The sequence below is a fragment of the Heliangelus exortis genome, chromosome 2 (genome assembly GCF_036169615.1).
Source record: "Heliangelus exortis chromosome 2, bHelExo1.hap1, whole genome shotgun sequence".
In the NCBI taxonomy this organism is placed as follows: Eukaryota; Metazoa; Chordata; class Aves; order Apodiformes; family Trochilidae; genus Heliangelus; species Heliangelus exortis.
In genome coordinates, this window is record NC_092423.1 from 20361195 (window position 1) to 20384049 (window position 22855).

General features: G+C 35.7%; 1 protein-coding gene across 11 annotated transcripts in view; it reads right to left on the reverse strand.

Moving 5' to 3' along the window:
- The window catches only part of CACNB2 (calcium voltage-gated channel auxiliary subunit beta 2), a 237074-nt gene that overhangs the window by 17664 nt on the left and 196555 nt on the right, over window positions 1-22855 (reverse strand). For 8 of the 11 annotated variants that reach the window (XM_071735088.1, XM_071735089.1, XM_071735091.1 and 5 more), the window contains 6 exons: window positions 20585-20721; window positions 18729-18805; window positions 14826-14959; window positions 11404-11484; window positions 11137-11195; window positions 8511-8620 (listed from right to left, as the gene is read on the reverse strand). In XM_071735088.1, coding sequence (XP_071591189.1) covers window positions 8511-8620; window positions 11137-11195; window positions 11404-11484; window positions 14826-14959; window positions 18729-18805; window positions 20585-20721 — 598 coding nt within the window. Of the gene's footprint in view, window positions 1-8510; window positions 8621-11136; window positions 11196-11403; window positions 11485-14660; window positions 14681-14825; window positions 14960-18728; window positions 18806-20584; window positions 20722-22855 lie in introns of all 11 variants that reach the window. The other 3 variants (XM_071735092.1, XM_071735093.1, XM_071735099.1) reach the window with 1 other exon arrangement.

The following is a 22855-nucleotide window of genomic DNA, read 5'->3' on the forward strand; positions in this document are numbered from 1 at the left end:
CTGGCTCTATCCCTGCCCCAGGGAGGGAAATTCAGCCTCATGGTCTCCAGGCAGGATTAGGTCTCCCACCCTATTCCAGTAGCAGTGCTGTGAGTATTGCCTCTGTGACTCTCCTCCAGTATACCCAGTTAAAGGGGGAAAACATCTTGGAGAGAAATTTAAGGATATAAGAGGGAAGCTTAGTCCTCAGGCAATGGGTCAGAAGATAACTGGATTACATCTGATTTTATCAAATTTCTAACAGAAATGTAGTTTTGTGGATATACATGCACTTTCTTGGTCTCAACCACATCCTTTAGCCATTAGCTTGTTACATAAAAAGGGGAGGGTGGGAGTGGGAGGATGACAGTATTTTCCAGGAAAAGTGGCTGCATGTGTTACTCATGCCTAACAGATGGGGCTCCTGTGAGGGAAAAAGCAGAAAGGAGAGGAGCATGTTTGCTGTTCCACCTGCCACTCATGTCTGGGCTCCACTGAAGGGGAGCTGTGTGGTGAGGTGCTGCTGGAAAGAAGGATTTTCCTCTTCCTGCCTGCTGAGGCTCCATGTAGACAGAATTCAGACAGCCTTCAATGTACACACATGTCCAAGTGGTATTTACAGATACAGTGTGATGCTTGGAAACTTCAACATAACCATGATCTATTTATAATGCACTATCATGTCCTGAAATCCAATACTGCAATAACGTGAAAATATAAACCAGATAGTGTAGTTTAAAAATACTAATTACCAGATGAAAATGGCTACTTCCTCCCCCATTTCTCTGAGCTAAGAAAACGACAGCAATCATGGAACCTCTTACACCAGGTTTAAACTGGAAGTAAATCTAGTGGCCTATGAATAGAAAAGCTGGGAATCATCAGACGGCAGCACAACCACGAGTAGAGGAGCACAACAGAGGGGAGCACTGCCCTGAGACCACTGCATCAGTAGAGTCACAGCTGCTCCAGAAGGTGTTGTGAGGCAGCACAGCACTGCTTCCATCATTAACTCCCCCACACTCTGTTAGCAAGTAATTGGGACAGTAAGACAGAGCAAAGAAGTAATCTAATATTTATTTTGCCCAGGAGACCAAGCAAGTGTCTTTTCATAGATCGTAGTAGAGGAACTTCTGCTAACTCGAGTATTTCTGCACCATGCCTCATTACTCAGCCTAGAGTCCTATAGGCTTTTATAGCTCTGGTCCATAGATAGACACTAAGTAAGTTTAGGTTTGTAGTTTTGTTCAGTACGAATGCAAATAAAAATGCTCAGACTTTCTTACAGATACCATGTGGAACCACTTCATTGCCTCCTGCTGATGGTGAACCACTCGCAAAACATTCGTGTACTCACTGAGTGGGAGAGAGACTGACTCTGTAGCCTGATGCGTAGAGTGGGAGGCAAAACATGTGGATTTCATTTTTTTTTTCCAGGGAAAGTTCAATTATTATGCAAAGTGTGTAAGACTCAGCAGGACCGACTGACAAGTATCATAAAGGTGATCATAGCCCTGTCACGGTGATGGAAATTATGAGTTCATTCCTCTGTTAGAAGAGAACAGAAAGGAAGCCAGACTTCTTGGCATTTTGGGGAAACAACCCAAACCCTTAGCCTCAGATAAAATGAGGACACAGACACCAACTTTCATCTGTTCCATGAGCCTAGGGGAAAGAAAAAATACTGGATCAATTCAGCCTACAGGTGTGAACAGTTTTAAGGGAAGCAAAGTATGTTCTTAAGCAAACAGCTAATTTGCTAAAAACATCTAATATACTTATTTGGGTACCTTGGTTATTGCACAGATATCTGAGACCTTAAAAAAATTCTCTAACCCACTACTAGGTTGCTTTGTCTCTAGAACATATTGTTTCCAGACAGTTATAAATCATATGTACTTCAGTGCAGTATCACAACGAAATGTTGCTGAGAGTTACCTCCAGTTTACAGAAATCAAAAATATACATTTCCCTTCATGACCGTTGGAAGCACCCAGAAATTTCCATTAAAATATTTTGGTAATACTGCATCAAAAAAGTATTCATGAGTTAGAAGTTAGTAGCAAACTTCCAGAGCAGAACTACTTGGAGAATTACATCTGCCCTTAGATGTTAACAAAAAACCCCACAAACTGGGCCAGACAGATTAAAGAGCATTTTGAAACATGTAAGGCTGAAAAATTCTAACAAGTTCAGGATCTTCATGCTACTATTTCTCTAGAAGTGCTTAAAACTACACGTAGCCACATCCTCATGATAACTCCAAAAGCTCTTGGCTGCTATATTACAGCATTCTGGTTCAATAGAGCATCCAGAAATTTCCATTAAAATATTTTGGTAATACTGCATCAAAAAAGTATTCATGAGTTAGAAGTTAGTAGCAAACTTCCAGAGCAGAACTACTTGGAGAATTACATCTGCCCTTAGATGTTAACAAAAAACCCCACAAACTGGGCCAGACAGATTAAAGAGCATTTTGAAACATGTAAGGCTGAAAAATTCTAACAAGTTCAGGATCTTCATGCTACTATTTCTCTAGAAGTGCTTAAAACTACACGTAGCCACATCCTCATGATAACTCCAAAAGCTCTTGGCTGCTATATTACAGCATTCTGGTTCAATAGAGCATCACATTTAGCAGATTACTTAACCATATCTGAAGATTTAATACCTGCAAGTGAGTTTTATAGACATTCCTCCCAGCTATCTTGATAAATTAAAAAGAAACAATCAGAATTTTCCATAACACGCTGGCCATCTTTTTTCTTTGCTTTGACCTAAATTAGGTTCTTGAGATTTTAGACTGGTCAAATCCAAATTTTGCATTCCTGCTTCACTGCCCCACTGAGGAGGGAAGCATTATTACACATCTTAGCAAACACCCTTTTATGTTTATTTTTACTTTATAGTCAAGGAAGCATCTACTTGAAACTTAAAATATACAACGGTCATTAAAATATGGAGAATACATGATACCATTAGCATATTTTTATGTATATATAAAAGAAATTGTTACCATTGTTCCAAGCATTCAACTGGCTTTTTACACATATATCAAGGAAATAAAAATGCAAGGCTGAAATTTGCACTGATAACAACTATTTCTTCAAGACTTTGTTTCAGTTTCAGAAAACAACACTCTGGGATACCAGCCTAATGATGTGAATGGGACCTCTGTACATTTTCTAGAGATAATTTTCTAACAGTCAGCAGTCAATTGCACATGGAAACTGGGTACATGTGATTCCTGGCAGGTTACTGCATATTCACATACAGAGCAACTAAACAGATTCCTAGACATCTGGCTGAAGTCAACTTACTACACACATAATAACATATTTTACATCAACGTTCATATGTCTGTGTTGGAATATGCAGATTAGGTCCATGCACCTTAAAAATTTACACTGAATAATCTCTAGTATTTCTTTGTCAATCTCAACTTTATTTTTAGAATTACTTGAAAATATATAAGGAAAACCAGTAAGATTTTGTAAAAGAAGTATCTAGCAACACAGCACAGGACTGACTTTTGTCTATCAGGGAGCCAGTTATGACAAACACATGGTGGTTCTGCAAGGTACAATAAAGCACTGAACACAAAACAGCAGGAAAAGTAATTTGCAAGCTTGTATACATACCCAAAACATCTGGAAAGGGAGAGCATTAATGGAGCAAAGAATGGAAAAAGCCAAGACAATCAGGTTCTTGTACAAAGCATACAGCATGAGGTAAGGTTATAACAAGTGTAGCATACACAGAAACAATAACAAAACAAAACAAAAAAAAGTTTGGCTCCTTTTGACAAATAAATGCAGCAAAACCACAGAGGTGGTTCAGCAGTTTCTGCAAATGGCACATGCACAAAGAGAAATTTAATTAAGCCAATTGGGACTGATTTTCAGGTGAATGAGATTTTTTGGAGTAAAAAGACTTTTCAAAATTACAGATTTCTTCTAGACTTTTAAAGAAACTACTCAATTGCCCTTCAAATATTAAACATATAACAGTATTGACAAGTAAACATTTCTCTCTATATACAAAACAAGTTCTCATTTAGGAGAGGAATAAGATTGCTGTCCTCCTAAATCTTTATGAGCCAGACACTATTTTTATGAATTACTGGATACATTAATTTTACACCAGAATATTCAGTGGAAGAAGCACTTTCCAGTGAGTTAAATCCTGAGTCTATTTTAACTGATTCCTTTACAGAAGCAAACTTTCAGTCAACAGGTGTGTGTAGCATTAAGCTCACTGAGACTTACCTATAATCCCGTAAATCCAGTTCCTCGTGACAATTACTACTCTTGATTAAGACATTATTTATCTATGCCTGCTTGAAATTAATTCTGGGTTACCTATTAAATCAGTTCCAAATAATGGTGCTCACTCCACTGTTCACTGTGCTATGCACCATTATAGATAGTATGCACTATACTGTAAACCTCTATTGGGTGATAAGGTTCTCAAAAAGAGGTTCATTTAATTTCCAGGAAAAAAGTATTTGGCACAATTTACCATGGACATTACCTTTGTACTATATTAACTCATTGATGGAAAAAAATATATTTTCAAAATTCTAAAAAATATCCTTCTCTGCTGCAGTTACAATTGCTTACTCCCAAATGTGAGTGTAATGCAGGAATAAATCAGTCACTTGGCTGTCTAGCTGCATGAGTTACCACACAAAGATGGGTGTGCAAAGGAAGAACTTCTCATTGAACCTGCAGAGGAGGCATCTGGATCAACATCTAGCCATTCTGGGAAGTTATATTTGCCCACAACTCATAAATTGAGTGTTTGTTGAAATTGTTGGGAGGTTTTTTGGTATGGTTTTTTGGTTGTGTCTGTAAGTCTGTTGGATAGAGAAAGATTTCACTTACCAGGACCCCTCAGCAGACCTGCAGCAGATACTAGAAAAGAACTAACCTGATTTATCTATGACTGAAACCTGTATTACAAGAGAATATTATTTGGCTGCAAAGCTTATACTAATAAATTAGGAAATGTTAAGATATTTTGCTTAAACTTTTTGTGGCTTTTAAGACAGCATGACTGGGAAAAATTGTTTCTGTAGGGCTTCTGTCTCAGTCTATGCACAACTCCATATGCTGTAGACAGCTATTGAATAGTTAATCTTCATTGTCAGATGCAGGACAAATTAATTATTTGTGGGCTATTTTATGGAACTTACTATGGTGGCATTTCACTGATGCAATGAAATGATCTTTCACTTATCGTTTGACAGGTTCAAAGCCTGAACCTGTTTCAGCCACCATACTTAGTACTTCTACAAGTCATGCTTGAGACATGCAAAAAACACTGGGAAAAAGCTAATAATTTTACAAAACCTGTAAACAAGTAGTCCAATACTATACAGGAATTCCATACCAGAGGCAACAAAATCCACTACTGCATTGAGCTCTTCAGTTAATTCAGTAAAATAAAAGTCTCCCATTTCACCCTTCAGCACTACACCTCACTTCTGTAATGGCGAGTCAGGACTGCTGTGGATTGATTTACTGCCACAAAATTTTTGGTCAGCTCTTTATTTCATGTCCCACTCTCCCTAAGTTTCAGTTGAAAATGCCCTATTTCTCTTTTCGAGAACTTAATTTGCCTTTCTAAAGGTTCTTGCTTCATATGCTGTACAGGTTTCATAGCAAGCAAAGCAGCAGCTCACTGAGCAATTCCAGTTCTCCAGGATTAGAGAAAATGGCCTGAAGCTGCACACTGGGGGGGGGGGTAGACAAGATCTGAGGAAGGAATTTCTTAATTAAAAGAGAAATCAGGCACTGGAAGGGGCTGCCCAGGGAGGTGATGGACTTACCATCCCTGGAAGTATTTAAAAACTGTGTAGATGGGGCACTTGCAGATCGTGGTCTGGTGGGCATGGTGATATATAGATAAATATATTTTATTTATTGGGGGGTGGGAGGGTGTGACAGTGGGACAGTCACCTTAGAGATCTCTTCCAACCATGACAACTAAAAGTGACAATGACAATTAAAATTCCACAATATGGTTTGGTATTGTAACTCACCTCTGCTACTTGAGCCAACTGAGTGCTCACAGCAGTGGTATCTTGTCATCTTTGTGAACCACTGCTAGAAAAGGCCACACACTATCATGCTACAATATTCTCTGATTCTGAGTCTATTTCTACCTTGAAGCACATTGCAGTCAAGTGAGGCAATAGGCTGTAACACTGCTTCTAATTTCTTTCTTTTGCTTAACACAAGGATTTTCCCCCTGTCTTACAAAAGCAGTTGCTTTTTCTGATTCGAGGTTGTTTTATCATAGCTCATCTTTCCTCCCAGCCCACTGCTACCACATGATTTTCCTCCGTGACTTCCTTCCTCACTGTTTTTTTGTCCTCCCATGATTTACCTCCTGTCTGGAGGACAAACCCTGAAGATGCATCATTGGTGGGTTCAACTCTCCCAGTTCCTACTCCATAATTCACTAAGGTCTTTTACCCATAGCTGAGCCACCTGCTCCTCCAGTCGAACATCTCTGAAGTAAAAAACTTTTTTATTCCATACTGTACAGCAAAGTAGGGATTGAAAGTTGAAAGACTAACATTTTCCTGCTTTAATTCTGTCTGACTGACTGCTAGGGGCAGGTTCTGCTCAGTGTCATTGCTGGACCTTGCCCAGGAAAGCTGAGTCTTCAAGTAATTCAGATGCAAAGCCTGGCATGTGTTATAGGCAGCTATTAACAGTTCAGTTAAGTTTTCTTATACTTTTCATTAAAAAAATGCCCAGAAACTTGTAACAGAAAATAATATTCAATTCACTATCAAATTTCAAAACCCAGCTACATTATTAGAAGTATGGGAGTATTACACCCTCTGAAAGAAAAGGTTTTGAGAATATTTTCACACAGGTAAAATTAATTTTTGCCCTAACTTCATGGGTAAAATGACCCACTTACTCCGAGTAGTGTTTCCCAAAATTATTTTAAAAATACTATTTTAGACATCAGATAAGATTTAGAACAATTATAAGCTACTGAAAACTTGGCATGTAGCAGGAAATCTTAGGTAATAATAATACGCCTGTTACAAAACTAGAGATATATCTATCCACATATTTACATAATCACTGTCATTTTTTGCATGTCTTCAACTGAAGTTCTGTCACAATTTTAATTTTAAATACCTCTCTGAAAAAAGTACCTTGACCGAAATAAAAGATCTGGTGTTCCTAAGCGTAAGGTTACCTTGAAATAAAGATGTACACAATTGTTCTGCATGTATTTATAGCATTTGTATCTGTATTAAATTTTGTGATAGCTGTTTTACATATATACAAATATTTTACCATAAGGGATAGATTATTTATGTTTTACTGCTGCATATATTTGTGTGGTATTGCACAAAATTGCACATGCTTTGATGTTCAAGCTGGGAAAATTAATCACCATCCTTATTACCAATTTTCATTTCCACGTAAAACAAATGATACAATCTTTTCCTTAGATTATTAAATAGACTTTGGTGACAAGACTGAAATACAACATATTAGAATACTCTTGTGTGTAAAGATATTATGTTGTTGCAGTATATTGCATTTTGAAATTTTAAAATACTTGAATTAAGACATACTGGAAACTATCAAACTACTTGCAATCAAAGAATCACATCCTCCACATAGCTGAAAGCAAGCATTTTAAGAAATGAATTTTCAAGAAAGGGAAGTAAAACTTTTTAAGGCAGAGAAGGTCATTCTAAGAAGGACAGCTGTATTAAGCAAATATTAAGTACTCAGTCAAAGTAAAGGTATCCTCAAAAATTTTGTTATAAAACTGATAAAGACCACCTCCTCATGTTTAATTTAAGGACACCTTAGGTTGACAAGCTCCAGTGCAGACACCTGCACTGTAGAAAGTGACATTTTGCTACATTTTCCCAGCTATGCTTGGTTTCCTTTCTGGCTAATAAATGTCTAATTACTTCTACAGCTGGACAAGCTGCAGTACAAAAAGACTCATGTAAGATGACAGATACATATGCTATGAACCTAGCTACACAGTTGTTTTTTTTTAAAACACCTCCCCTTTCCTGTCCTTCAGGTTTTGTACCAACCTCCGTATTAATTTAAACTGATATTGCAGTCAGAAAATGTGTGCCTCAATAATTTTTTCAGGTCCAAATTCAGTGATCTTACCAAAGATAATGTGTAATATCAATGATATCCGTATAATTTCAAGTATTCTGGAACCACCACCTCTATTAATCCAGAACATCTCTTCACATCTTATTTACTTTATGGATGGCTATTTTGCCCCACAAAGGCAAACAGCAAAACATGAAAACTAAACATAGGCAGGTTAAACCAAAATCAGCACTATATGAAGTTTATCTGGTAGTGATTTTAATTTTTTTTTCTAATGCAAGGATTTTGGAATCACAGGAGTTGTGATTTTCTCCCAGCAGAGTGAAGGCTATATTTAGTTTGCAGATATGAACTGGGAGAAGTGTACTTAACAGTCAATTAGTAGATAGCATCATTAGAGGTACTTACCTAAGCTTGATCTTGTGTTAGATCTTTCTATTATCGCATGCTTACTGGGGTTGTTTAATACTGAGCGTTTGGCAAGGGAGATGTCTGCTGTGACTCGTGTAATTGATATACTGCAAAAATAAAATACAGGAAAGTAGAACAGAATGCATTTATCATGCAGGGATGTGGGGAGGAAAAAGCTTTTAACACAAGAAGTTGGCTTAGACTACAGAGAAACAAGATGCACAGTATGTTTTGTGTAATGTGAACGGAGAAGAAAATCTGATAGTGTTACAAAACCTATTAATGACATTTCTTTTCTCCACAGTATTGAAAAACAGTTTGACCAGTGACTTCAAAAATACACTTGTCTGAGGAGAGGAGAGGTCAGAAACATCCTGCAGAAGATGGGATTTTCCTGGGGGTTTCCAGGCCTGGATGTGCACCCATATCCCCAGTATGAGTAAGCTGTTTCTCCTTTCTCTAATTTTGATTAATTTGTTGAAAGGTACTGAATGACAAGCTGACTTACTTCAGCCAAGACATAACTGGTAAAGGCAAGGTTTAGTAGGGAAACTAGTACTGTCATATAACTCTTATTTTTATTGTTCAGTTTATTAGCATACATTTTTAAATGGTGTGCAAGAGTTACTTACAATTTTTCAGAAAAAAAGCAAGAGAAATATGCTGGCTACAAAAAAATATGGACTACGACACAAACAAGGAAGCAAATGAAAACTCTGAGCTGAGTATCAGGCAGGCTCTGTTTTGTGTTTCTGAGAAAAGCCAAGCCAAGAAAGAAGTAGTTGCTTCCAGTTGTTTGCAGTGACCTGCTACAAAACCTTATGCATATTCTTCTTCCTAGGAAAACAATTAACTCAGTATGTTTTGCTTCACAGGGTCAAAGTTCACCCTTTGGATAAATTCCCTTTCAAAGTCTGTGATCTAATGAGGTTTAGAGGTCACATTTTTCCAGTGCTAAGAGTTAAATCAGACTGATGATATTCCCTTGTTTTTCCTTGTATGATCTTACTTGGAATTTAAAAGGAAGAAATGGATTTGCAAAAACCAGGGAGGGCTCCTCTCTAACATACAGTCAGATGATGTTCATCTGAAATGTAACCAAATAGGTCATTTCTCAATGAGGTCAACATGTGTATATATTTTTCTAAAACTCTATAAAATGTAACAAAGCCAGAAGTTAATACAGAAAACCAGAATTATTTGCATAACACTGATTAGTAACATAATTTTGGAAATCTAGCCATGATTCACTTAAGCTAAAAACATAACCGAAGACTGTGATTTCTGGCATAGCTCCTCACAGATTAAGCCATTAGTCTTAAAATCAAATCCCACTTGTACTCGGGGGTACTCAGTAGTAGTTACCCTGGTTTGCTAACTACAAACACTACAAATCTTTATAGCTTTTTGGATTTTTTTTTAAATTTTTCTTTCCTGGCAATCTTCCCTCCTCCTGCAATAGAAAATGTTTTTCCCCATTTATAATTGCAATTATGGTATATTGAAAAAATCTAGATTTATCAACGTAAAAATGCTATTTTCAACATGGTTTTAAGGTCATCTTAATGTCTTTTGAGATACACAACAATATAGGAAATCTGCCAGTCTTTTTATGTTTCTCATTTTATTTTCAGATCTCGCCACAGCTTGACAAAACATTGAGACATCACAGCAAATTTCCCTGGGAGCACTCGTATTCTAATTTGTTTAGGACCTTGAGTACACATTCAGAATGCTACTGAAATCTGGGATACTACAGATCTGCTACTTGTAGATACCAATTGTATTTAATATTTGTGGATCGACGCTGCTCAACTGGATCTAGAACTGATTTTTTTTTTTTTCATTTTTTTTTTCTTTTTTTTTTCTTCCAACACCCCCTGTTGTGTTAACTTCCAATTCTGAAGTTACATATCTAAGATCTGGCAACCCTCAGTAATATAAAGAAGGACTCCTAAGTGGTTAGGTCTCAACATAATTCTTGATGAGAAAATACAACAGCTTAAACCACAGTGTTGTATATTTTAAAGAGCTGAAGCTATTGACAGAAAACCTCAAGCTCCCTCTTGAATGTTTGACAGCACTAGGACAGATAAAATGGTGTTACTGCTCTGCCCACTTCCAGACTTCATGGAACATTCATCGAAGTTGCAGATATTATAACAAGACCTTATTTTTTTTTTCTATTTTTCATCCCAAATATCAATCCACTAGCATATTAATCCGGGGTCTGACTCGGCAGCAATATAACCACACATGGAGAATCCAGCTCATGTCTCGGGTCCATGGGTCTACAATGGTTGAATTACAGAACATGCCACTGCTTTTAGAGACGAATTATCATTTGACATTTGTACTAAAGTAATGCCTCAAGGCTCAAACACTAATCAGTTTGGACCTTGCTGAGTACACTGTGGGGGACAGACTGTAACAGCACTCAGATCAAAAGCTAGAGATGTGCAGCCTGTCTGACACTAAGAGCCCTTTAGTCAACCTACCCAGGAATTAGCTGTCATGGCTGGTTTTCTACACATATTCTGCCAAGAATGTCATTGTTTCTTAAAATCCTGTAGTACATAAACAGGACCTAAACTCAAGTAGATTTGCATTGCAAAGTACTTACCGCCCTTCGAATCTATGTTTTAAAAAATCAAATAATGCTTTTTGCATCATATCTGTTACCTAGAAGCAAATAAACAACACATTAATAATCACATAAAAACCTCATAATACTTGATGCTAATAATTATATGTAATAAACTTGATAGTAAATCTTGACTCTGAACCATATAATTGGAATGTAAGTAATTCATTTTTAATTAAAACACAACTAAGCAATACTGGCAGAAGTATTTTGACCCAAATAAAATAATTCCCAATGATCACTTACCTCATATCCCTTCAGAGAAGGCCCCACTAAAACTACTGGTCGCATAGAAGGCACTACATCATAAGGAGGGATGTGCTCTGTCTGCAAAACAGAAACAGCTTTCAGCATCAAAGAACCTAGAGAAAGTGTTACACATCACTTATAATATTCAGAACTCTGAATTTCCAGTGATATCACCAACACAGGATCCATAGATTCATAACTTCTCCTGAAAACTGGTAGTACAAGATAAGGATATAACAGGTTAAGGACTTTGTTTTCTTGCTGTTTTCATACTTGATCTGGATAGCTACAAAACTGTTATTCTGGAGACATTCACATGTCCCATTCCATAATTCCTAACTGGTTGACCAGAAAGTTTATGTCCAATAGTAAATTATTTGAAATAATTGACTGTAGAGCTGTGACATCTGTTTCCCATAAAATTTTTATGTAGGCAAATTATGAAGGAGAAAAATAAATCAAAAAGGGAGGTGTAAAGCATAACACATCTCTTTTTCTGTTCAGATCTGCCCACAGCTTGACAAAACATTGTGACATCACTGCAAATCCCCATGGGAGCACTCATACTCTGATTTTCACATTTGCATCCACAATTCACTTGCAAATGAAATAAAAATAATGGCTGATCAAGTTAGTATTTATAGAAAATTTTCATAAACAGAGCTTGGGATAGCAATCCTTCCACTTTGGGAAGCTTCCATCACCACCCAACAATGGATTCTGATCGTATAATATTCACCAAACTACTTACTGATGTATCATGCACAATTTTAAAAAGTACTGCTTTTTTTTTTTTTTTTTTTTGTCGTCACTTTAATAAATTGTAATTATTTAATTACAGAATATATCACCAAGAACAAATCTTATCAGAGAAAGGTTTTTGTTTGTAAGGGTGAGTTTGGCTTCTTGGGAAAATCCAGGAAAGTGTGTATTATCTGGAAAAAGGTATGCTATATTTATTTTCCAAATGCCCTACACAGTGCAAATACATCAGTCAAGATTCCATATTACAGTCATTGTTCATTGTATCAGCAGTCAATGTATCCCAAGGTGTTTCACAGTAACATTAAAATAAGTATATACATTCCAAAACACAAAAACACACAGACCAACATTAATACAGTGACAGCACAAAATGCCACACAAGCAGCAGTCTAAAACAGTCTAAAAACATGGAAAACATTTTGTGAATGTTTTTCAGTGCAATTTAACTTTTTCTTTTGTTACCTGTAGCTTAACCAGATAATTAGTAACATAAGAATGAATAGTAGTGCCCAAGGCATCATGAGCATGTGAAATGATGTATTTGACACAGTGCAGAATCTGACTCAACACATTTCAGAGAAAAATCCTGCAAACATGCTGTGTTGGTAACATAATGCAGCCTTCCACTATTCTTGCTAATATTAATAACAGCCTGATAAGCATATTAGGGACAGATCCTAAGAAAAATTTATTACAGATGTGTAAGTGCTTATAGCTTAAATGTCCTTATGCAACAGGTCATTGTCTTAATGTGGCTAACTCAACCAAAATTGCTCATGCTAGAAGTTAACAAATTTTTAGAAAATTAGGGAAAGCACAGAAATTACCTTATTTGATGGAATATGGGGAATTTTAAATTCTGCTCTGTCAAAACAGGCATTTTCTTCTCTAATCTTTATAGCATGATGCAATGAAGCTGCCAGTAGAAAACTGAGTAAGAGTTATCTAACGGAAGCATTAAAATTCCTTAATTTAGCCTTAGAGAATCTAATCTCATTTTCTGAAGGGACTGGCACTGAGCTATACAGCTTTGACTTGGAGATTCAAGTTCAGATATGAAGCTGGAATAAAAACTCGCATTGTTTTTACCAAATGTTTTTTTCTTAGTGGTTTGTCTGTGTATGATTAGTTTGGGATGCCCATCCAGTATTTACTGTAAATATTAGTGTTACATAAACCCCGATTAGCAGTAAAGATTCTGATGCAGAAGGCAAAGAAGGAAGAGCGAAACGGTAGTAGACACCATCCAGGTCCAAGATCATTCATTTAGAAGCTGCATCTTTGATAGATGCCTATGCAGACAGGATTCAGTAGATGACGACAGGTATTATTCTTCCTTAGCATCTAAACTTGGTAATAAATATATAAAAGAAATTACTTAGAAGCAAGAAACTGCTGTTGATTTTCATAGTGGGCTATGAATGAGACAGTACTTAGCAGATCCTGCTGAAGAAAATGCTGGTGACTTTGGAAATGAGAAGGATCCAATATTATTTATAAGTGTTCAAGAAGGAAATAGAGAAAAAAGTTTTATTTATTAAACATGAGAGAATCCACAGCAGTGGTAAAAGTGGAACTTCCGACTTTTATAAGCACTAAAATAGCCTACTGTTACCTTTAAATTAACTGTGTGGTTAAAAACAAATTTATAAGAGCCATGAAGACTAAGATATAAAAAAAAAAAAAAAAAAAAAAAAAAAAAGTAGAAATGTGGTATTTCACTGCATAGCTTGACTGCTACCTGGTGTCTTGGTAACTTATTCCAGCAAAGATCCTAGGAACGTATCACAGCTTGCTGTGATGCCTCAGGATGCCAGTTGTATAATTCTGTAGTTATCCAGGTTATCTATGGAGAGACATTTGTTCTCCTGGGAATCACCAGTACCATTTCCAATAGAGGTAATAAGAAAGTCTGACTGATGAATGGCAAGAACATTTGGCTGATTATTTATACAGGACAACAGGAAAAACTCAAAATAAACCGTCAAAACACAAGTGTTTTTCCCACTGTTTTTTTTCACTGGCAGATTTTGCAGCTACTACATTAAAAGTTTAAATATTGACAAAATTAAAAAAAAAAAAAATGGTTCTTGCTATTTTTTTTTCTATGTAGAATCTGAGTACCTGATTAGATTCCAATAATGATTTCAATAGACTGAGTTATAAGGAAAAAAAAACACTTGAGAAAGATAGAAAAAATAAGCATACACTAGAGAGATAAATTATATGGATTTTTGTTAGAAATAAATTCCTGAAATTTTTAGAAACCTTTCTCACTGTTTCCTATTATTCCATCAAAAAGGATAAACAACGCTGCAGAGTTTCATGGATGCACTGAACTTGGGACTTTTTGTTTTCTTGTCCCGACCCCACCACCAGCTTGATCCATTTCTTCCTTAATTCTAGAAGAGCTGCGCTGCTCATCGGGGGTAATAATGCTAATGATGCCAGTGGCAGGATAAACACAGGTAATGTCAATATAAACTTACCGATTTCTGCTTCTGCTTAGCTACAGCAGCATGGAAAAGAAACAAAGAACAACAAAGCATGCGTGTTATTGGCTTCTCAAAGGACGCAGACAGTTAACAGGACTAGAAATGTGACGCAGTGCAGGTGAGCAGGTGGACAGATGGGAGCTTGGAAGTCGATGTTACCTTCTTAAAGAAGGGCATTCTTTTCTCTTTGGAGTGGGGTGATGTTACACTGTTTGCACTGGGTTTGGGGGAGCGATGGTTTGCTGGAATATCATTTTCTTCTGCATCTAAGCCAGTGGCATCTATGTCTATAGCTATATACAGACAAACAATTCAGAATTATCAGATGACAGGGAAAGGAAAGATAGGTTAAAAAGGAAATAACAGGTAAAGAAAAATAAAACTGTCCAGAGGAACAAATAAATAAATTAAAAAAAAAAAAAAAATTAAAAAATCAACCATGAGTACAAACACAATAAAACAAAGGGGAAAATTTAAAGGTGCAGTACATTAGGATTAGAAGACAGAAGGCAACCTGTAATAGCTACTCAAACATTTTCCTTTGATCTGTTTTTACACATTGGACATGTGTACATCAGACATACACAGAATTACTTCTACAAAACAGAGCAGTGGCCAAGTTTTCTTGTGTAAAACTGAACCACTTCACCAATTTAAACAACAGCACTTGGCCAACAACATTTGAATAATTTTATAGGAATGAACACTAATTTAAAATGTGTAATATCAACTGAAATTTGAGATGTCACTAGCATGTCTGTAGCAGATTAAGAAACAAAAGAAAATCCACTTTTGAAGACAAAATCAGCCTGATACTGGTAAAATAATATCAGAATTTGACTGCAATTGGGTTTTTTAACCCTTTTTTATATTAAAAATGCATAGTGGTAGTAAGATTTATGTATCAGAAAAAACAAAACCAGATCTTCTAATAGTGAAAACTAAAAGACTGGGTCTCAGAAGAGAGGAAATTGATCCCAGCTTGTCTCACACACCCGGATCCTGTTGTAAAGAGTAGGATGTAGGCACGGCAAAATGGAAGTGAATACAACAAACCACTGCTGTTCAACCTCTACCCCAAAACAACATTCAGCACACAAGGCTTATACCATAAATATAAAATATTTACCCGGTTTAGCAAGTAAGTCACAACAGTTTAAGATAAAATAATCAAAATACTTTTTCAAAAGGCAAAGCTGCGTTATGCTAACTACATCTGAAATAAAACAAAGCCAAATGAACCAACCAGACCACAAAAAGCCTTCTTATTTACAATGCTCACTCTTGATTTAAAGTAATACATCAATTTTGTCTTCAGCAAGTTCGTGGACAGAAGTGGCTGTACAACATCACCCTTGTGTTGAAAGATCTCACCCACCTCTTGTCATACCCTGCTAACCCCTGCTTGCCTTGCTGTGCCATTGTGTTGGACTGAATCTAACTCTACATAGATCTGTAAGCAGTCCTGTTTCCATTGACTTTATCCAAATGCATAATTAATCACTGCAAACTATTATGAAACCATCTCAGTGACCTGCTTTCAGCTGCATGATGAGTGGGACATCAATATAGCAGCATGTGCTATTAAATTATGCAACAAATAAATACTTCTGTCAAGCCTTTGTGTAGCTACTGATTTAAGAGACACCTGGGACAGTGATCTCTTCTGTTTGAGTAAAGTGTATTTTCCCATTTGACTTATCCACAGATCTAATGCCAGGATGCAAGAAATTCCCTGATCACAGAACTCTGCTTTTGAGCCTGCCCTTGCCTGGAAAACCTATGAGTAGATCCACATGCAGACTGTTTCTACACTCCTGCTCCTAAAAACAACCACAGAAATAGTATAACATTTAATTCCATCCACATAAAAAGAAGGTATTATCTTTTTCTTGAATATGGGCCAGCACAGATGCTATAAATCACTCAGAATATTAGAGCTTCTCCAGTTCTGTGTTCACCTAAAATAATCACTTAAGAAAAATGAGGATTGCTAGGTTTTTTCCTCTGAAAAAGAAATGCAGAAATTAATCAGTTAAAGACCAGTGTCTGCTGTTTTCATCCTCGGTCTTCACACTATGTAATGTAATGCTGTTAATTATCTTTAGTTCATTGGGGTTTTTTTCCAAAGTCATTTTTACCATTATTCTCATCCCGATTGGTGGTCCACAGGGACTGTAAATTGATTGCTATATCAATATAATATTGATTATGGAAATGGCTATGAGCCTCAATTTATTTTTTTTCCCATTAGTTCTTTATCTTGTTTATTGGTTGGTTGGTTGCTGTTTGTTTTTGTGGAACTAGTTTATATTGAAAAAAAATGCTCAAACCAAAGTCAAAAAATGAAGTGAAAATACTCAGTTACAATCTCTTCAACCAATAAATAATTTATATATTTTTCCTTCTTACACTTTCTAAAAGAGGAGAATTGGAATAATGATTGAACTGTACTTTTAAGTCATGTTAGTTTTTGTGTTAGTCACAAACTATGCCTCTTTTACCCTTCTTGGGATATCTTAAGCAAAAAAAGATACTGCAGACTTGAAATCTTAAGATCACAGAATAAGATAATACGCAGTATTCACACATATTTTCCAAATCTTCAAAGTGACTACATAAATTTAATCAGGTTTTCTTCTTTCTCCAGAAAAAACGTTTTCTGAAAACTGCTACCTGAAGAAATGACTCGGTGCAACAAAAATTACATCATCAATAGCAATTGGTAAATTAGTAACAAAGGTTTGCTGCCTATTCTCTTACCTCTAAATGTAGCTACATTCTGCCCTACATTCTGCAAACTACATATATTCTGCTGTCCAAGTGTTTTTAAGATGAAAGAAATACAGCATTTCAGATGCTCTATGTAATTACAACATATATCCATGTACACTTTCTACAGGAAAAATGCAGTCACCTGTACAAGCAAGCTGTAACAGTTGCAAGCCATCATAAAAGAAAAGATTAAGGTATGCTCTAGTGATTTGTGATGACTTAGAAAACTGCTAAAAATACATTTTTTTAAAGGGAGGTAAGGAACCTAAGTGGAATTTTTATAAACAGACTGCAATTGTAATAAAATTGTTGTTTAAAAAAAACCAAACAAACATGGTTTCACATGTTTCACAAGACAAACATTTATTTTTAAATTACTTTAATCAAATGAAGCTACTACCCTAACTTGATTGAATTCCTCTGTCTCTCTCCTAATGTCCATGTAAATACTTTAAAATTTTCAGGATCATTTTAAGATGCCTGCTCTGTAGACCAAACTCCATAGAAACTAATATGATTAGAAAAATACATGTCTGACTCAGGAGACAATGAATTAGCAACATTCATTATTATTTTCTGATTTTGCACATTCAAATTGTACAGTTTTTTTCTTTCAGGAGAAGATAAAACACACAGCAATGCAGCAGCTGAATTTCGTAGATTTTTTGTGTGTGTGTGTAATCTTTTGCCACGCTTTTTTCAAGGAGCTAATGCCACTTTCCTCCACCAACTCACCATGTATTTCTTCATACTTCTTGAACCCAAGGTATCTAAAGTTAAATCTGTCTGTTAATACTCTAAATACAAAACAGTATTAGTTGAATAGTTTGTCACAAAAGGCAAAAAATATCCTGTACACTAGAAGTATGTGAAGCATACCATCATTATCAGAACTGTGAGACTGAAAGTTCCTGTTATAATAAAAGAGGGCTGTTCTTATTGCTTTTGCAAAAATAATTTGGGAATTTTTATTCTTACTGTTGCTTCTTTTCCTTTATCAGAAGGTACTTTTCAGCAGGCGTGCTTGCACCAGACCAAACCTCTACCTATTCTACTGCAATACAATCTCATCATTTTATTAAATCTGTGCTATAAAATACCATAGCAAAAAACAAGGGGGAATTTTTGTGGATTGTTAACAACACTATCATGGACTGAACTTGCTGGCATTTACTCCATTACTTCAAACCTACCCAAACCAGCCTTATAGGCCAAGGCAACCTCCCAACTTTATCCCTGTGAAGCTCAAGGAACAAGAATAAACTGAAAGGTTCATGACCTACTCACCAGATGATGGAGGCGTCGATTTTCTGGAACTAGGAACGATGTCACCCAAACTGGATGAAGAATTTCCTCCTGATTTACTGGAGTAAAGCAACAAATAAGTGTGAAGCTTCATAGTTTTCTCAGTACTTAATCTAGTTTATTTTTTACCTGCCTTCTAAATGAGCTGCCAGCTGAAAGACAAACAGTGTTTCTGGCAGAATTATAAAATATACATCTTACACAAAATGTGTGTATAGCTTGGGGACTGAAGAACTGCAAACATCAGTCAAGCTCCTTGTGCTGCTGTGGAACTTCCTTCTGCTGGATATGCTCTCACTGCCTCATGATTGCAATACGATCCAGTTATTAACATGGCTACTGATAAGTATTAACAGTACTAGTTTTTATTAAGACCAATTCTTAAACCAGTGAGATTGTTTCTTTTAACAGAAGAGTTATTGATAGCTCCCTGTTGAAAATGAGTGTGCTTGCATAACCACTTCTCAATATAATTAAAGCACAAATTCCTCTGCTGTTTCAATACAAAGTAGCCTTTCATAAAAAAAAAAAAGTCTCATAAATGAAAATAAAGCAGTCTAGAGTTTTGTCAAGTTCTGCTTTCTGAGAATCTCTCCAAGCTGTGAAAATGAAATTATTTTTCGTCATTTTATTTCTGCTGCCATAACAAGAACAGCAGTGAAAAGAATGCAAGAAAGACTATTTCTCTCTTCAAGTAATTCATGTGATAGTACTGGTTTCAACTTACTCCATCTTAAAATATTAATAAGCACTAAGTAAATGCATTTGTGGTGCATTACAGTATTATCTCTTGTGAGAAGTTCTGGAGAATGGAAGGCTTTACAATTTGGAAAGGGACCGAATCACTGGGTCAGATTTAGCTGTATCAGAAGCATTCGAGAGGAGCAAGAAACCTGATGTGCTCCTGCTGAGGACAGCAGACTCATAGCAAAGGCATTTCACAGCCAGCAAGCACGGCTGAACACGGCAGCATCCTGGACTTCTCCAAGCTTAGACATGCTCTTCAAACCCTGCTGCCCTTCCTACTGAAGTAGGAAAGCCTTCCTGGCTTCCCAGTTTTCTCAATTCCAGCTCCATCCTGCTTAGACATACTAGAAATACATGTTTCCTATACACCCAAAGGGTGCAAGTGGGATTTGCCTCCGTGTGTGTTAATATTTACTGGAAAACTACCTGATTAAGAATTCTATAATAAATATGACTTTATTATCACCCTGCAGTATCGGTCAATAGATTTAGATATTAAATCTTTTTTTTCCATGAAAGCTGTGGCGAGAGACAACAAATGGCCTGACATATAATTTCCATCATAAAATGTGGTATTCTTAAAAAAACTGCAAGGAATTTGACAGCCCAAACCATTTTTTTCCCTAAGAGCTAACTAACAGGTACTGTTTTAAGCTTACAGATAAATGAATCTTAATGTTTTCTGTAATTTCTAAAATAATCTTTAGAAGTGTTTAGAAATAGAAAGATCATGAAAGCAAGTAACAAATGCTAAAGAGACTGAATTTTTTTTTAAGTAAAAAAATTGTGCTTGTACATGGTAAATGTACTAACTGCAGTGTATATTTGCAAATATTTTATGAAAAAAAATGGAATAATTGCCATTGTAGGCTATTGTATATTGTAGGCTAATAGTCTAAAAATCTCCTCTCAAATGGCAATGACATTTTCTACATAATTGAATATTACTTCAATTTAAATGTATGTAAATTGTATTTAAATGTACGTAGCTGTAAATTAAAAGAATTAAAAAGAACAACAGCATACACAGCATTAACTTCCACATTGTGTCACAGTCAATGCTACTATTTTTAATGATTTATTGCTATTACCTGGAGTAGAATTTTCCTTGTTTTGCCTTTTGTTCATGCTGCAGCCTCATGTTTTCTAGTTTGACTGGGCTTGGTATGAATCCTATTTCACAGCCTTCTTTTACCAACCGTCCTATCCACCAGTCATTATTAAATTTCTACAGATTAAACAAACAAACAAACAAAAATGTGGTAATAGTCAGAAATACATTAAAAAAATTACACCTTGCAAACTATTAAAATGGTACAGTGCTTAGGAGAAACCTTCTTTCATAGATTTCATGATTCTCCCTGGCTGTTACTTCCACCCATTTCACCATCTTTATTTTCTCTGTTTCACAATCTTTTCTCCTCATACACAAAAGCTGCTTTTCTTCTCCCTTGATGTTTCTCCTTGGTGGACACCCAAGATTTTTTCTGATCTGATCCTACCAACTGCAGCAATTTTTTTTTTTATTATTTTTATTTTTTATTTATTTATTCAATTATACTCAGTTCTCTATTTAAAATAAAAAATACTGCTTATCAAACTCCCCTGCCTCTCTGTGCTCACTAAACTCTTCTGAAATATAACTACATTTTTCTGCTTATACATGCTTTACTGCAATACAACCCATGTGATCCAGATCTCAAATACAGATTCACATCTTCAGGAATGTGCATCTTCAGATAACAAAAAAATATACAATTCTAATTCAGCTATATGAAATATGAGATGACAACTGCTCCAATTCAGTAATATTTATTCATGCACACACAGGGGGTTTTGTTTGGGTTTTTTTAAGAGATCTGTAGAGTGTAACTTTGTATTTTTCCTTTATTAGTTATTCACCATTTTTGGATGAGATTAGATAGCTGTTATGTATGGTCCCATATGCAACACTCAAGGAGTTCCATGGGAATAACTACTGTCAAGTATGAATTTTAGGTAATTTGGATTATTTATGAAACCATTAAGAGAACATCTGAATGGCCCTCTTGAAGGAGGGCCAACAAGATGTTGCCTTCTTGAATCTGAAGCTATGAATTTAGCTATTACAGAGCATGTTTATTCATTTAATAAGTAGCTTTAATAGGCGTACAGTCAGGACTGAAACATAAAATGTGTGGGCTCCCATAAAAAGAAATTAATTTCATAAAGAATACATTGGTGGATCAATGATGCACAAGTGAAATTGCAGCACTTTCTTTCTGGCTACCATAGAAATGCTGCAATGCTTGATACCAATTTGAGATATTAAGCAACATAAAATAAGGATTAAAATAAATGCAATTTTGAGCTCATAAAACATGTAGGGCTCGATATATTCATGCAATGGGATGCCTCTATGAGTAAAAATAACAATGTTAAATAGGGAGTTAAACTGGAATACAATTTTTTCAAAAAGGTATTAGGCTGAAACATAATATTAAAATTATAACCTTCAATTGCAAAATGCTAAGTAAAGATATGCATGTGCATTTATAATATGTTGTAGGATAATATAGGTGAAAGAAGACTATAGAAATTAGGCCAACTAAGGTTGCCATTATATAGAGCTGCTTTATGGTATTACTGAAGTCTGTAGAATTAGAAACATTAACTTGATAAAACAAAGAGATAAATACTTAAAAAAATAACTAAATTAAAATCTGAACAGCCACTACTTTTTTATGCTGTCCTACAGTACAACAGGTGACTATGCAAAACATTAATTTTATTATGCATACAAAATTTTCATAAAAAATAAAACATTTAGAATTCACTCCCGAAAAGTCTCAAAGCTAAATGTTTCAGCATATGAAAAAAAGAGGATAAGAATTTTATAACTACGTACTACCACACATAATAGTTTCTAATTTTATAAAGCAACTGTGGATGTCTTGGTAGGGAGGTGTCGAGCTGTCAAGGTGCTGGCTGGGTGAGTGATTCTCTGTAATTCATCTGTGCTTGAAGTGCAAAGGGAAACACAAGTATGAACTGAACAAAATGCAGAATTATGGCCATACATTAAAGCCCCAAAAGATTCAAGAGTGACTATGATGTAGCTGGATGTTTGTTCATGCAGGAAGCAAGCCTTTATCTTCATATGTACTGCGTTCTAATGAATGTAACCTAATAATAAAATAAATTTCCCTCATACTCAGTCACTGCATTGCTTTTCACCATTGCCCGTGTATATTTTGAACTGAGTTTTTTCTTGTTTAAACTCTCTCAGCTACACAAACTGGAGAACACTCCTCACACACAAGAAGAGGACAGCATTGATCCAATAGGGCATTACCATTCAGTCAAATATTATCAGAGATTAA